Here is a 12,604-nt window from a genome sequence, read left to right as displayed (position 1 = left end):
AGGTGGCAGCCCTCCCTGGTGCCCATGGCCACACAGCTCATTAGATTGGTGGGGGGATCCTGGCCCAGAGGCTTCCCTGAGAGAAAGACCCCTGGTCAGCCAGGCCCCAGAGCAGAGCTGGAAGGGCCTGAGAACTCGGATGTTGGTGGGGCCACTCTGGCGAGTGTAAGGGGAGTGACAAAGGCGACCAGGCCTTGGGCAGGAGGAACGGGTCGCTAGGCGCTGTGCAGGTAGGCAGTGACGGGTCTTCCGTGTCCTCCGTGCCCGAGGACTTCCAGCCCCGCCGGCCCTGGCATTTCTTGTCCTGTCCCAAGTCCCAGAGATCGGGGTTCTCACATCAGTCGCACGTGACCTTGTAGAGCCAGCCTTGGGGTGAGAGCTGTGCCACCCCACCCACAGGGCAGGGAACCTGACGTCCTCGATGTGCTGTGTGTTTGGTGCACGGGAGGTGCCAGAACCCCATCCCTGGTCAAGGGCTGCGTTTTTCTGCTCTGAGATCATGGAGGAGACAAAGACAGGACACCGAGATCACAGACAAAGGGCTGGTGTTCACACTGACAGGTAAGAGCTTACACAGAATGGCAGGAACTAGGCGACACATTGGAAAGCAGTGGGACGGGATACTGGAAAGACAGTTTACAGAAGAACCAACCCAAAGCCAGCAAATGTTTAAAGGTACTCAGAATCACAAGAAGTTGATAAAATGCCAGTAAAGCAACCAGACATCACCTTACCAGGGGACAAACATTTAACGAGTGGTGGGACACCTGCTGGTGGGGAGGGACATGTGTCACTGTCTCTGAAAGCACGATGGCAGCAGTGTTGAGACTGCAGGTACCTGTGCCCTCTGACCTAGCTTTACTGTAACTGGATTGGTTGCATTTCTTTCCTCATGGCAAAGAACCATAGAAACAACACAAATGTTTGTTAGTGAAGGAAGTGCTGGCGTGTGCATACTGGGGCGGTCTGCAACCCCTGGACAGAACCAACTGCAGCTTTGACCGTTGACCTGGAGGGATCCCAGAGGCACTGGATGGAAAAGGTGAGAGGCAGACAGGTAGGTGCTGTTATCTGACCCATTTATGCCTATTCATCTGACATAGAGTCTACTTTGTGGGGGGTGGGTGTGTGTGTGTGTGTGTGGATGTCTCACAGAGATCAGGCTCATAGTTCTGGGGGCCGGACAATACATGAAGAGCCTGGGAAAACGCAGTGTAAAAGGTGCAAGGGCGGGGGTGGGGGTGGGGCAGGCCCCACTCGGAAGACACCCCGGGAGGCGAGCCCCAGACTGGAGGAGAGACAGAGGCGAGTGGCCCAGGTGTGTGCAGGGCCTGGGCAGGAGGGCGGGAGGCCAGTGGGGTGGCCGTGAGGGTGTGTGAGGGGTCCCTAGTGGTGGTGAGGGGCACTGGGGTAGAGGGACGGCTTGTCTTCCCGTCTTCGGGGTCTGCCCAAGCTGGGTCCCAAAATGGGTCCCACTCCATTTTCTTTGGTTCCCGGTTTGCAGCTGAAGCAGGCCTGGCCTTCAAGGTCGAGGGCCATTAACTAGCACGAGCTCTAAAGGAAGGACTGTTTTCACGGCTGAATCCCTGAGCTTGGAGAAGCTGCCAGCCAGGGCCTGGTGGAGCCCTGCAGGTAGATTTTGCCTGAAGGTGAAGGTGTGCTGGACTCTCAGAGGCGGTGCCTCTTTCAGCTGGAATGAGCCCCGCATGGCAGTGTTTTCTGCTCAGCTGAAGTCACCTACGTCGTGGCACTAATTTGAAAGTCGCTTGTGGTTGGTAGATTGAAGCGTATGATAGGAAGGGCCCTGTGTGGAGACCCAGGACGACTTGTTCCAGCCAGCAGTCCTTGGATGGCGTTGTTGGTTTGGTTTTGTTTGTTTTTTCTTTTTCTCCTTTTGACTCAACTTTAAATTTTATTTTGCTGAGACTTAATTTATCCTGTCACTTGGAAGCCTCACTCCTGTCCCCAACTGTGCCCAGTGCAGTTAAGTCAATGTTGAAATAACCTGCTGGAACTTTTGCTGAGACAGGAAAAGCACTAAACCTGCCATGGAAATAACATTTGGAACATTTAGCTGTATTTTTTCTTTGCTTGGCTTCTTGCTGATGGTCCTAATAATCCCAAAATACGCCACTCGCTGAAAGCCAACTTGGAGTCTAGCATGAAGTCCTCAGAACGTTCCAGAGGGGTAGGCAGTGTGCTCAGTTTGCAGATGAACAAACAACCTCACCGAGGTGACATGACTTGCCCTCGCTTGGCCCTCTGAGGACGGGCAGAGCACGGCTGTCCCTGGAGCAGTGCTGTGGTGTCCCTGCTCAGGACACTCAGGCCCAGGCCGCGGTTCTAACATATGTGACCTGGAAGAAGTTATTTAACTCCCCTGCCTCTGTCTCCCATCTATACAAATGGAGGTTATAGATAGCCAGCTTAAAAAAAATTTAAAAAGTTCTTGGAAGATGCCGTTGAGGACTTGTCAAGCTGCAGACTGACATAGTACATGTAGCTGACAAACGACTCATTCAAAGTATACAAAGAACTCCTACAAATCAACAGTACCGTGTCCCCAAAAATGAGACCTAGCCGGACCATCAGCTCTAACGCATCTTTTGGAGCAAAAATTAATATAAGATCTGGTCTTATTTTGGGGGAAACATGGTAAAAACAGCAACCTCATGAAAACGGGGGCAAAAGACAGAAAACTCATAAATGGAGATGTGCAAATGGCCAGCGAGCACTTCAAAAGATGCTCAACACCATCAATCGGGGATGAGAGTGAGACGTCATTTCACACTTTGAATGGTCAGTTTAAAGTAAAAAATACAGACATCAAATATGGTCAAGGCCGCGGAGCCTCTTTGGAACTCCCCCTGCTGTTGGGAGTGGAAAAGGTCTGACCACTTTAGGAACTGGTTTGGTGGTGTCTTGGTCAAGCCTCCAAATCTCCTATAGTCTGTCCCTTCGCAAATTCCACTTTTAGGTATTTGTGTGAGAGAAATTAATACATGTGTGCACACACACAAAAAAAAGTAAAAGACTTGTATGAGAGTAAGCAGCCCTATTCATCCCGGCCCCAAACTGCACCTGACCCAAACGCCCTCATTGGGAGAATGGACAAGCAAAGGAGTGGGGTCAGCAATAAAACAACGGGTACAGGTCTTCACAGCGTGGGTGCATCCTGCAAACGTGATGCTGAGAGAAAGTATCCAGACAGGAGTCCATAATCATGGTTCCATTTAAAAGAAGTGCTAGTGCAGACATAGCTAAACCTGGGGGACATAGGTCAGAGAGCAGTTGCCTCAGGGTTAGCGGAGGTGGGTAGGGAGTGGAATTAACTGGAAACGAGTGAACTTTCGGGGTGATAGAATTTTGTCTTGTCTGTGGGTGGTTGCATTTAATTGTCAATACTCATCAAACCGAACACTTAAGATCTGTGCCGTTGAGAATATGTACATTGTACCTCAATAAACATTTTTTTTAAAAGGAAAAGTATATTAGCTCAGGCTGCCATCATAAAGTACCACATACGGGCAGCTTAAACAACAGAAACTTATTTTTCCACACTTTTGGAGGTTGGAAGTCCAAGATCAAGGTGGCCTCAGGGTTGGTTTCTGTTCGGACCTCTCTCCTTGGTGTGCGGATGGCTGCCTTCTGTGTCCTCACATGGCCTTTCCTCTGTGCACGCGCACTCCTGGTGGCTCTTCCTCTTCTTATAAGGTCACCAGTCCCATTGCATGAGACCCCAGCCCAATGACTTCACTGAACCCCATTGAACCCTGCTCACCTGTTCAAAGGCCCCATCTCCCAAAAGTCACATTGGGGGTTGGGGCTTCAACATATGAATTTGGGGGGGACACACTTCAGTCCATAACAAAAAGTTTAAAAAAAGAAAATACTACTTATCCTGGGGAGGGGTTGCAAGGATTAAATGATCAAACGAGGGAAAGCCCTGAGCACGGAGCCCCACCCCCACTGCTAAGATTTGGTCATTAGCACCGCCGTTTGCTGTCCGAACCCGTGCGGTCTTGCCTATGCTCTCGAGACTGTTAACCAGCGGTGTGAGTGTAAGTCCCAGCTCCCACCTGGGCTGCAAGTGAGCCGAACCCCGGCGGCGGGAGGGCTGCCCGCTCAGAACCCGGGGGCGGGAGGGCTGCGCGCTCAGAACCCGGGCGGCGGGAGGGCTGCGCGCTCAGAACCCGGGGGAGAGAGGGCTGCGCGCTCAGAACCCGGGGGAGAGAGGGCTGCGCGCTCAGAACCCGGGGCGGCGGGAGGGCTGCGCGCTCAGAACCCGGGGCGGCGGGAGGGCTGTGCGCTCAGAACCCGGGGGAGGGAGGGCTGCGCGCTCAGAACCCGGGGCAGCGGGAGGGCTGCGCGCTCAGAACCCGGGGCGGCGGGAGGGCTGCGCGCTCAGAACCCGGGGCGGCGGGAGGGCTGCGCGCTCAGAACCCGGGGGAGGGAGGGCTGCGCGCTCAGAACCCGGGGCGGCGGGAGGGCTGCGCGCTCAGAACCCGGGGGAGGGAGGGCTGCGCGCTCAGAACCCGGGGCGGCGGGAGGGCTGCGCGCTCAGAACCCGGGGCGGCGGGAGGGCTGCCCGCTCAGAACCCGGGCGGCGGGAGGGCTGCCCGCTCAGAACCCGGGGGCGGGAGGGCTGCGCGCTCAGAACCCGGGGGAGGGAGGGCTGCGCGCTCAGAACCCGGGGCGGCGGGAGGGCTGCGCGCTCAGAACCCGGGGCGGCGGGAGGGCTGCGCGCTCAGAACCCGGGGGAGGGAGGGCTGCGCGCTCAGAACCCGGGGGCGGGAGGGCTGCGCGCTCAGAACCCGGGGCGGCGGGAGGGCTGCCCGCTCAGAACCCGGGGGCGGGAGGGCTGCGCGCTCAGAACCCGGGGCGGCGGGAGGGCTGCGCGCTCAGAACCCGGGGGGCGGGAGGGCTGCGCGCTGAGAACCCGGGCGGCGGGAGGGCTGCGCGCTCGGAACCCGGGCGGCGGGAGGGCTGCGCGCTCGGAACCCGGGCGGCGGGAGGGCTGCGCGCTCAGAACCCGGGGGGCGGGAGGGCTGCCCGCTCAGAACCCGGGCGGCGGGAGGGCTGCGCGCTGAGAACCCGGGCGGCGGGAGGGCTGCGCGCTGAGAACCCGGGCGGCGGGAGGGCTGCGCGCTCGGAACCCGGGGGGCGGGAGGGCTGCCCGCTCAGAACCCGGGCGGCGGGAGGGCTGCGCGCTCGGAACCCGGGGGGCGGGAGGGCTGCCCGCTCAGAACCCGGGCGGCGGGAGGGCTGCGCGCTCGGAACCCGGGCGGCGGGAGGGCTGCGCGCTCGGAACCCGGGCGGCGGGGCGGGACCCCGCGGAATCCGCAAAGGCTCGGTAGCGCCTTTCCCGGAGCCCAGGCCGAGGGCACTGCGAGCGCCGGCCCAGGCAGAAGCGAAGGGAAATCGGGCCGGGACCGAGGCACCGCCGGGGACCCAGCCCCGCGCTGAGCTCCGCGCCCGCCGCCCGAGGTTCCCGACAGGCGCCGCGCGGGCACCCGCCGTGACGTCACTGCGGCGCCGGCCGCGGGACAGGACCCCGTCGCGGCCGCGTCCCCTCAGGTCCTTGAGCCGGTGCCGACGGCCGCGCCATGGCCTTGAGGCTCCTGAGCCTGGTGGTCCCCGCGTCCGCGTGCGCGCGGGGCCTCGCGGCGGCCGCCCAGCGCGTGGTGAGGCGGGGGGCGGGCGGGGAGCGGGGGTCGCCCTGTGCTCCGGCGCCGCCCCTTCTCACGTCCCGGGCCCGGGCGGCAGCTCCCGGGTCACTGTCTGGGGCACGTCCTGCCCCCGGGCGTGTTGTTCCTGAGCCGCGGGCCCCGCGGCCTCCCTGGCCCTTGACCTCAGCGCCGAGCCGGACGCTGGGGCGCGGGCGCTGCGCGGGGTGCGAGCCCGGTTTGCACAACCAGCCCGGGGCGGGCGTGCGACAGACGGAGGGGCAGGCGGGGCGAGCGCGGACGAGCCCGGGGCGGGAGGGTGGGGGAACTCCCGGGGGGGGACGGAGGACGGGGTGCGCGGAGGGGCAGGGGCGCCGAGCGGCTGCGCCTGGAAGCCTCAGGCGAACCTGACTGTGTGGCTGCGGCCGTGTCGCAGCTCCTTCGCTCGCCGGTGGCTGCGGCTGTGTGGGTGACATTGTGAAAAGGCTTGGTCCCCGTGCTACGGGTTTTGAGCAATAGTGTCACAGTGACACTGAAAGGTCGTACGCGCTTTTAGGAGCTAACAGGCTGCAAAGGAGAGAAAGTAAGAAAAGTGTGTTTTGGCTTTTAATCCTCAGTGTGCTGGGACCTGTGGTGGGGGAGGGGAGGGCCCCTGAGAGGAGGGGGTGACGCTGCTGCCGTGTGCACACCCGACAGACCCGCGCGGAACCGCGTGTCACTTCTGGGCGCCGCCCGCTGAAGGGCCGCTGCCCCGGGTCCGGGGAAATGCGTATCCACAGAGGGACGCACCTGACGTTTCCGGCTCCTCCCCGTTGTTGGACATTGCGTTTCTGTTTACACTTCCGATGCTGGGAAGGGGATGCATCGAGCGTCTTGTAGGTAAACCTTCGCCCAGGTCCGTGTACGGTCCCTTGGGTGCATCCCCGTAGCCCTCGGCCCGACCCCAGGTCCCATCAGGATCAGCCGTTTCTCAGGGCTCCGTCCCGTCCCAGCCCTGCACACCGTCATTTAAAACAATAAAGTACTTCTCAGTCTGACACACAAAACGTGTTTTCTGCTTGTTAGTAATGTTTTTGCTTGCGTTTTGTAGCAAGGTTGAACATTTTTTTCATATGGTGCTGGCTATTTTTAATATTGTAATAAGCTATGCATTCCTATCCTGTTTTTCTTACTGATCTGTACAATCTCTGAACTGTTCTCAGTTTTTACTTTCAGTTGTGTTTCTTTTGGAGGGGAGGGGTTGTTTTGGCCTCAGTGCAGACAGTGTGGAGATGTTGGAAACAGGCGATGAGGCAGGTGTTTGCGTTGTAGGTGAGAGAGGTGAGCATGACAGGTGATGGGATCCAGAGGGATTGGTAGGATTTTGTGAGTGACGCAGAGTTGGAGGAAGGAGGAGGACATCAAGGTGGTCGCCACGTTTGCTCTGCTTTGCTTGGCCGATAGTGGACCAGGAGCTTGTGAGGGAGCAGAGTAGGGCCAGGGCCTGGAAGTTAAAGTTCCGTTTTCGGTCCGTTAGCTTTCAGGCACTTTCAGGACGTGTACGGGGGTACTGAGGACAGAAGCTGGGGCTACAGACGTAGTTTCGTGGCCTTGCTCCCTGTCTCCTCCAGCCCCCTCCTCTGCCATCCTTCCATCCGTCTGTCCAATTTTTATTGAATACGGTAAGCGTATTCTGTTCCAGGCCCTGTTCCAGGCCCTGAGGATTTAGCAGTGAACAAAGCAGACCGTCCCCCTGTCCTTATGAGCTTCCACTGGGGACAGGGCAGGGAGACTGGTAATTAAACAAATAGGTAATAGAGATGTAGAGGTTGGCATTTTATAACCAAGGGCCTTCTTGGCCTTTCTACCTAAGAGCTGCTGGTGGCTGCAGTAACCGGGACACGTGCTGCTGTGTGCTTTGTGTTTTTCAGGGAGGAATTCATACAAGTGTGCCGTGCACGCTGCAGTACGGCCCTCTGGCATACATACTCGGTGAAAAAACGACCAGGAAACTGACAGAACGCAGCAAAGTGATCACTGTCGATGGCAATATCTGTTCTGGAAAAAGCAAGGTTGCAAAAGCGATAGCAGAGAAACTAGGTATGAGCTGACGTGTGATGACCGCTTCTCCCGGGTGCTGGGTGTTTCTCTGGCTTTGATTTTCCCTTAATGTCCATTGGGCCTATGGTAGGCATTTTACATTTTTAAAGTGTTTATAGAGAAGCTGTTTTTAATCTCTCATATTTGAAAAGTTAAAAAATGAGAGCCATGGTGAGTTTGAATTGCACTTGATCCTGGGCTGGAAGCAGAGCCCGTGTATGAGCCGTCTTCCTGAGCCTTCTCACCGCCCTCTGCAGCGGGGCGTTCCGAGGGCTGTCACCACAGATGGGGACTCAGTGAGAAGCGAGGGCGCATGGCTGCTCACAGCGGAGCCAGGATGCTTTCCTGACTCCTGGGGCAGGTGTATGTCCATTGTCCCTTTCTGTAGCTCTTGACAAGCACGTGCCCACGGGGGCTCCCCTAGTTGGAGGAGGGTTCATGTGGGGTACAGGGGTCCCACTGCGGGCAGCCCTGTAGCCGACATGCTGCCCTTACACGCGTGTTTTAGCCGTTCTCTCTTCAGTGTCTTGGGTGCTCCGTGTTGCACTGCATGAGCAGGCGTGTGGGTGACTTCCCCCGGGCCAGCCCAGCACTGGTGTTCAGGCGGGCCGGTCTCTGCTAGTCTCCGCTGCTCGCAAATGGGGGGGTGAGGCGTCCACGTCACCTGTCACTGGCCGTTTCTCCTCAGGCTTGAAGCACTTTCCTGAAGCAGGGATACACTATGCAGACAGCACCACAGGAGATGGAAGACCCCTGGATGTGGAGTTCAGTGGCAACTGCAGTTTGGAGAAGTTTTATGATGACCCCAAAAGTAATGATGGCAACAGCTACCGCCTGCAGTCCTGGCTGTACGCCAACCGCCTCCTGCAGTACGCGGACGCCTTGGAACACCTGCTGAGCACAGGTGCGGTAGCCACGGGCGGGCAGGTGGCCAGCAGGCGTGGCATGCACTTGAACCCCATTCTGGAGCTCGGCCACTTTAGCTTGCCACTGGCGAGCGTTTCTTTAAGGGCATCTGGTGAGGCATGTTCTGTCTCCCGTAAGATCATAAAGCCCGAGAGCCACGTGATTGTTGCTTCAGAATAAAAGTCACTTAACATAGTTTCATTTTAGGGGACAGAGTGAGGTTTATGGATTATGTGGAATTTCCATGCTATGTGTGTCGACACAGTGGAGGAAAGAGAACCTACCGTGTTTCCCAGAAAATAAGACGTAGCTGGACCATCAGCTCTAATGCATCTTTGAGAGCAAAAATTAATATAAGACCAGGTCTTACTTTACTATAATATAAGACCGGGTCTAATATAATATGCTATGGTATAATATGATATAATGTAATGTAATATAATACGATATAATGTAATATAATAATACTGGGTCTTATATTAATTTTTGCTCCAAAAGACGCATTAGAGCTGATGGTCCGGCTGGGTCTTATTTTTAGGGAAACACAGTATGAGTGATTGGGAGGAGGTGGAATCGTGCTCGTGGAGATGGGCACGTGTCTTGTACATACAGGGCTGTTGCTGAAGGCTGGAGACTGGCTGGAATTCGCCATCTGTCTACGGGGTGAGGGTTAACCAGTCAGAGGAGGGCAGGGGTGAGGGAGGTGGAGCACACCTGCAGCAGTAGAGTATCTACCCTGGACGGTATCTGCCGGAATGAGGGGGACCATGGGGCAGGAGCGCAGGGGTTCGCAGAGCGCAGTGTGAGGTCAGGACCCAGGCGGGACTGCGTCATCCTCCTGGGAACCGGCAGGGCAGGCTAAACTCAGTCCGCAGGGCATACTAGACTCAGACCACAGACGCACTGCCAGGACTTGGCCAAAGCCACCAGGCCATGGCAGTCCAGAGGGCTCCGGCAGACATGAAGCGGGTGTGCATGTCAGTGTGTGCGTGCACCTGTGCGTGTGTGTGCATGCATGCGTGTCAGTGTGTGTGCGTGTGTGTGATTGCTGGTTTGTACCAATCGCTTTACATAGCAGTGGTTGCCACACCTGGTCAGCTGCCAGTTGCCTGGCAAGCTTATTTATTGGCGTCTCAGCTGCTGCCTAGTTCTGCGTCGCAGGGCTGAGCTTGGGAACAGGCCCCCAGGGAACTGATGGAGTCTTCAGACACGCACTTAATGGGAGCCCCTGCCTCATGTGCAGTAGGGAGGGTCACACGTTCACGGCGTGTGCCGCGAGACGCAGGATAGCGCTCCCTGTTTAAATGGCTACGGAGTCGAGTTTTTGTCTTGCTTTTCCAGCGTTCCGTTAGTGATCCTTTTTCTTTCACGAGGGTAAGTTTTGGTTAGCCTGCTCCTGAGAAAGAAGGTGGTCTAGCTCTGGGTGTTCCTACCGGGACCCAGCTCACAGGAACCCACGTATAGCGTGGAGCTGGTGCTGACACTCGGCTTGCTCCAGGTCCTTTGTGAAGCATACTTCAGCCCTGTCTTAGGAGTCCCCGCTTCTTAAACTTAAAAAGAAACATTTCAGTGAAAACTTGCTTCCTTTTGTCTCGTATGAATGGTCCATTGAGTGCTCAGTGAGCGCCTGCTGTGTGCCAGTGTGTTCTCAGAGCTGGGGGACCAGCAGTGAAGCCCCGCCCCCTGGAGCTTACAACGCAAAGGGGCCACACAGAGTAAAGGTGGGGAAAGTTGTGTCACGTCAGGTCGTGAGTGGGAGGTGCAGAGAGCAGGGCTGGGGGCTGCTCTGCCAGATGGAAGGTCAGAGGGGCCTCTGCCAGGCACAACAGGGCTGAGTGCAGGGGACAGCGGGAGCTCCTGGGGAAACAGGTGCTTGTGCTGTAGTGACCTGGGCCCGAGGGCAGTGAGCGAGGCTGGGAGTGGACAGGGATGAGGTCAGAGAAGGAGCCTGGGCGACGTGGTTGGGCCGTTGGCTTTTCTTGTGAAGGACAGGAGGCCGTTGGAGGTTGGATGGAGGAGTAACAGGGTCTGGCTGAGGTCTGGAAATGCCACTCTGGTGTTGGGGAGGGCGGCCGGCTGGGGTGGGCGAGAAGGAGGTTGGACACTGGTCTTGTCAGACAGGAGGCCTTGCACTGAGAGGGTCACTGTGGAAGTGACAGTGACGCACCGTCGTTGGGCGAAAGCTAGCAGGTGGTTTGCTGATGAGTGGGATGGGGGGTGGAGGGGGCCGAGACGACCCCGGGTGTTCAGGCGGGGGTGGGGCAGGAGCAGGGCTATAGCGGGCATGGTGTGGGGAGACCTGTGTTTCAAAACCAAAGGACTTTCTGTTAACTGGATTCTTTCGTTGTAGCTGACAGAATGAAACAATGTTTTATTGCCCAAATCATAAAGTAGTATAGTTTTTGAAAATGATTTCCCGCTTAGAAGTGCATGTGTGCTTTTTTTGAAAATATTTGGGATTATAAATAATGGTTATTTTTCCTTTCTGAAATGGAATTACGTGATTCATTGCTTTCGTTACTGTGTCTGAGTCTGTATTTTCGTTCCCGTTTTTCAACAGGACAGGGTGTCGTGCTGGAACGCTCCATCTACAGTGACTTTGTGTTCGTGGAGGCCATGTATAACCAGGGCTACATCCGAAAGCAGTGTGAGTCCGCGGGGGACCCGCTCCTGGGGTGCTGAGCTGCTTTGCAAGCTCTGCACTCTTCCCCTCGCATGTGTGTGCAACAGGTGATCAGGTGTCACTAGCCATTAAATTTCCACAGGGCAAACGGTTCCTCCACCCTCTTCCCCTCCTAAAGTTATATCCTGCGAACGTGGGATGGTGGCCTGGATCCCTGAACACACAGCTTAACCCCCAGCCTGAGTCCCCAGGAAACCTCCCTGGCTGTCTGTTCAGCCGCGCGAGATACCTACGCTTTTTTCTTTGGCTGATCGGTGTAATTGCACTGGACTATCCTCTGTATGTCATGAGGATGTCGTATCTCATGCCGGCACCTGGTGACAGCCAGCACTGTCACCGTCCTTTCTGTCCCTCTAACAGTGCTGTCCCAACGCTCCCAGAACAGGAGCTCTGTGTTGGGTGCTGTGGAAAGTCTGGCAGTGGCAGGTGGACAGGAATAAAGACCTGGTTACAGGCTGGCCGACCTCGTGCACGATGGAAGCACACCTGGTGGGCCAGCGTGTCTGTAACTAGGGGTGTGCGGGGCAGTGCTCAGTCTACCCGTGGCGCTTTCTGCTATGTGCCCGCTGGCTGGGGCGGTGGGCAGCTCTGATCTGGAGGGCGGAGTACGCGGTGTCGGTTAAGGAGTGGTCACCGAGTGTGAGGCCAGGCTGCACGTGCCCTGCCGTTCTGGGTACGCCGTCCGTGGGCCTGCAAGGAGCAGCCACAGCCCTGTCGTGACCAGGGCACTGGCCCTCAGGACACTCTGAGCAGCAGCTGAGGCCGTCAGCCAGCACTTCCGGAGCGCAGGCTGTGTGCGGGCCGTGTGACGCACCAGGGACGTGACGATAATCAGACAGGCTCCCCTATCCTGCGGTGGGCAGGGGCGTGAAAGGTGCATAGATGGTTAATTGCAGTGGAGTGTGCTGTGGGCCCTGCATTGTTCAGGGCTCTGGAAGCACACGGTTGGGGACAGGTGCTGTCAGGGACAGCGTCCTTGGAGAGGGAGCCCCAGCGAGCTGTCTCAGTGCAGCAGGATGAGCAGGGAGGGAGTGGCTGGGGCGTCGTGCTGGCAGCAGGCTGCAGGTGTTGGTGGGGATGGAGGGCTGCACCTTGGCCAGGACGCTAGGGGTTTCCCCACAAGTCCATAGGAGCCCCCAAAGGGTTTCGGGCGTGGGGGGACGTGGTTCAATTCGAGCTCACGTGCAGGAGCTTTGCTGAGGGTGCATCGAAGCACGAAGGCCTGCACTGGGCAGTGGGGGATGCCAGCTGACGAGGGCGGGGCTGAGAT

General features: G+C 57.5%; 1 protein-coding gene across 3 annotated transcripts in view; it reads left to right on the top strand.

The window, feature by feature from the left end:
• The first annotated feature begins 5,526 nt into the window (after window positions 1–5,526).
• The window catches only part of NDUFA10 (NADH:ubiquinone oxidoreductase subunit A10), a 32,457-nt gene continuing 25,379 nt past the window's right edge, over window positions 5,527–12,604 (top strand). For all 3 annotated transcript variants that reach the window (XM_074316045.1, XM_074316049.1, XM_074316039.1), the window contains exons 1-4: window positions 5,527–5,684; window positions 7,577–7,745; window positions 8,434–8,649; window positions 11,212–11,298. In XM_074316045.1, the coding sequence (XP_074172146.1) occupies window positions 5,607–5,684; window positions 7,577–7,745; window positions 8,434–8,649; window positions 11,212–11,298 (550 nt within the window). In that variant the 5' untranslated portion in view covers window positions 5,527–5,606. The remainder of the gene's footprint in view (window positions 5,685–7,576; window positions 7,746–8,433; window positions 8,650–11,211; window positions 11,299–12,604) is intronic.

This window comes from Rhinolophus sinicus, linkage group LG01, assembly GCF_036562045.2.
Source record: "Rhinolophus sinicus isolate RSC01 linkage group LG01, ASM3656204v1, whole genome shotgun sequence".
Lineage (NCBI taxonomy): Eukaryota > Metazoa > Chordata > Mammalia > Chiroptera > Rhinolophidae > Rhinolophus > Rhinolophus sinicus.
Note: the sequence above shows the minus strand (reverse complement) of the source record. Positions and strands in the feature narration are given on the sequence as shown.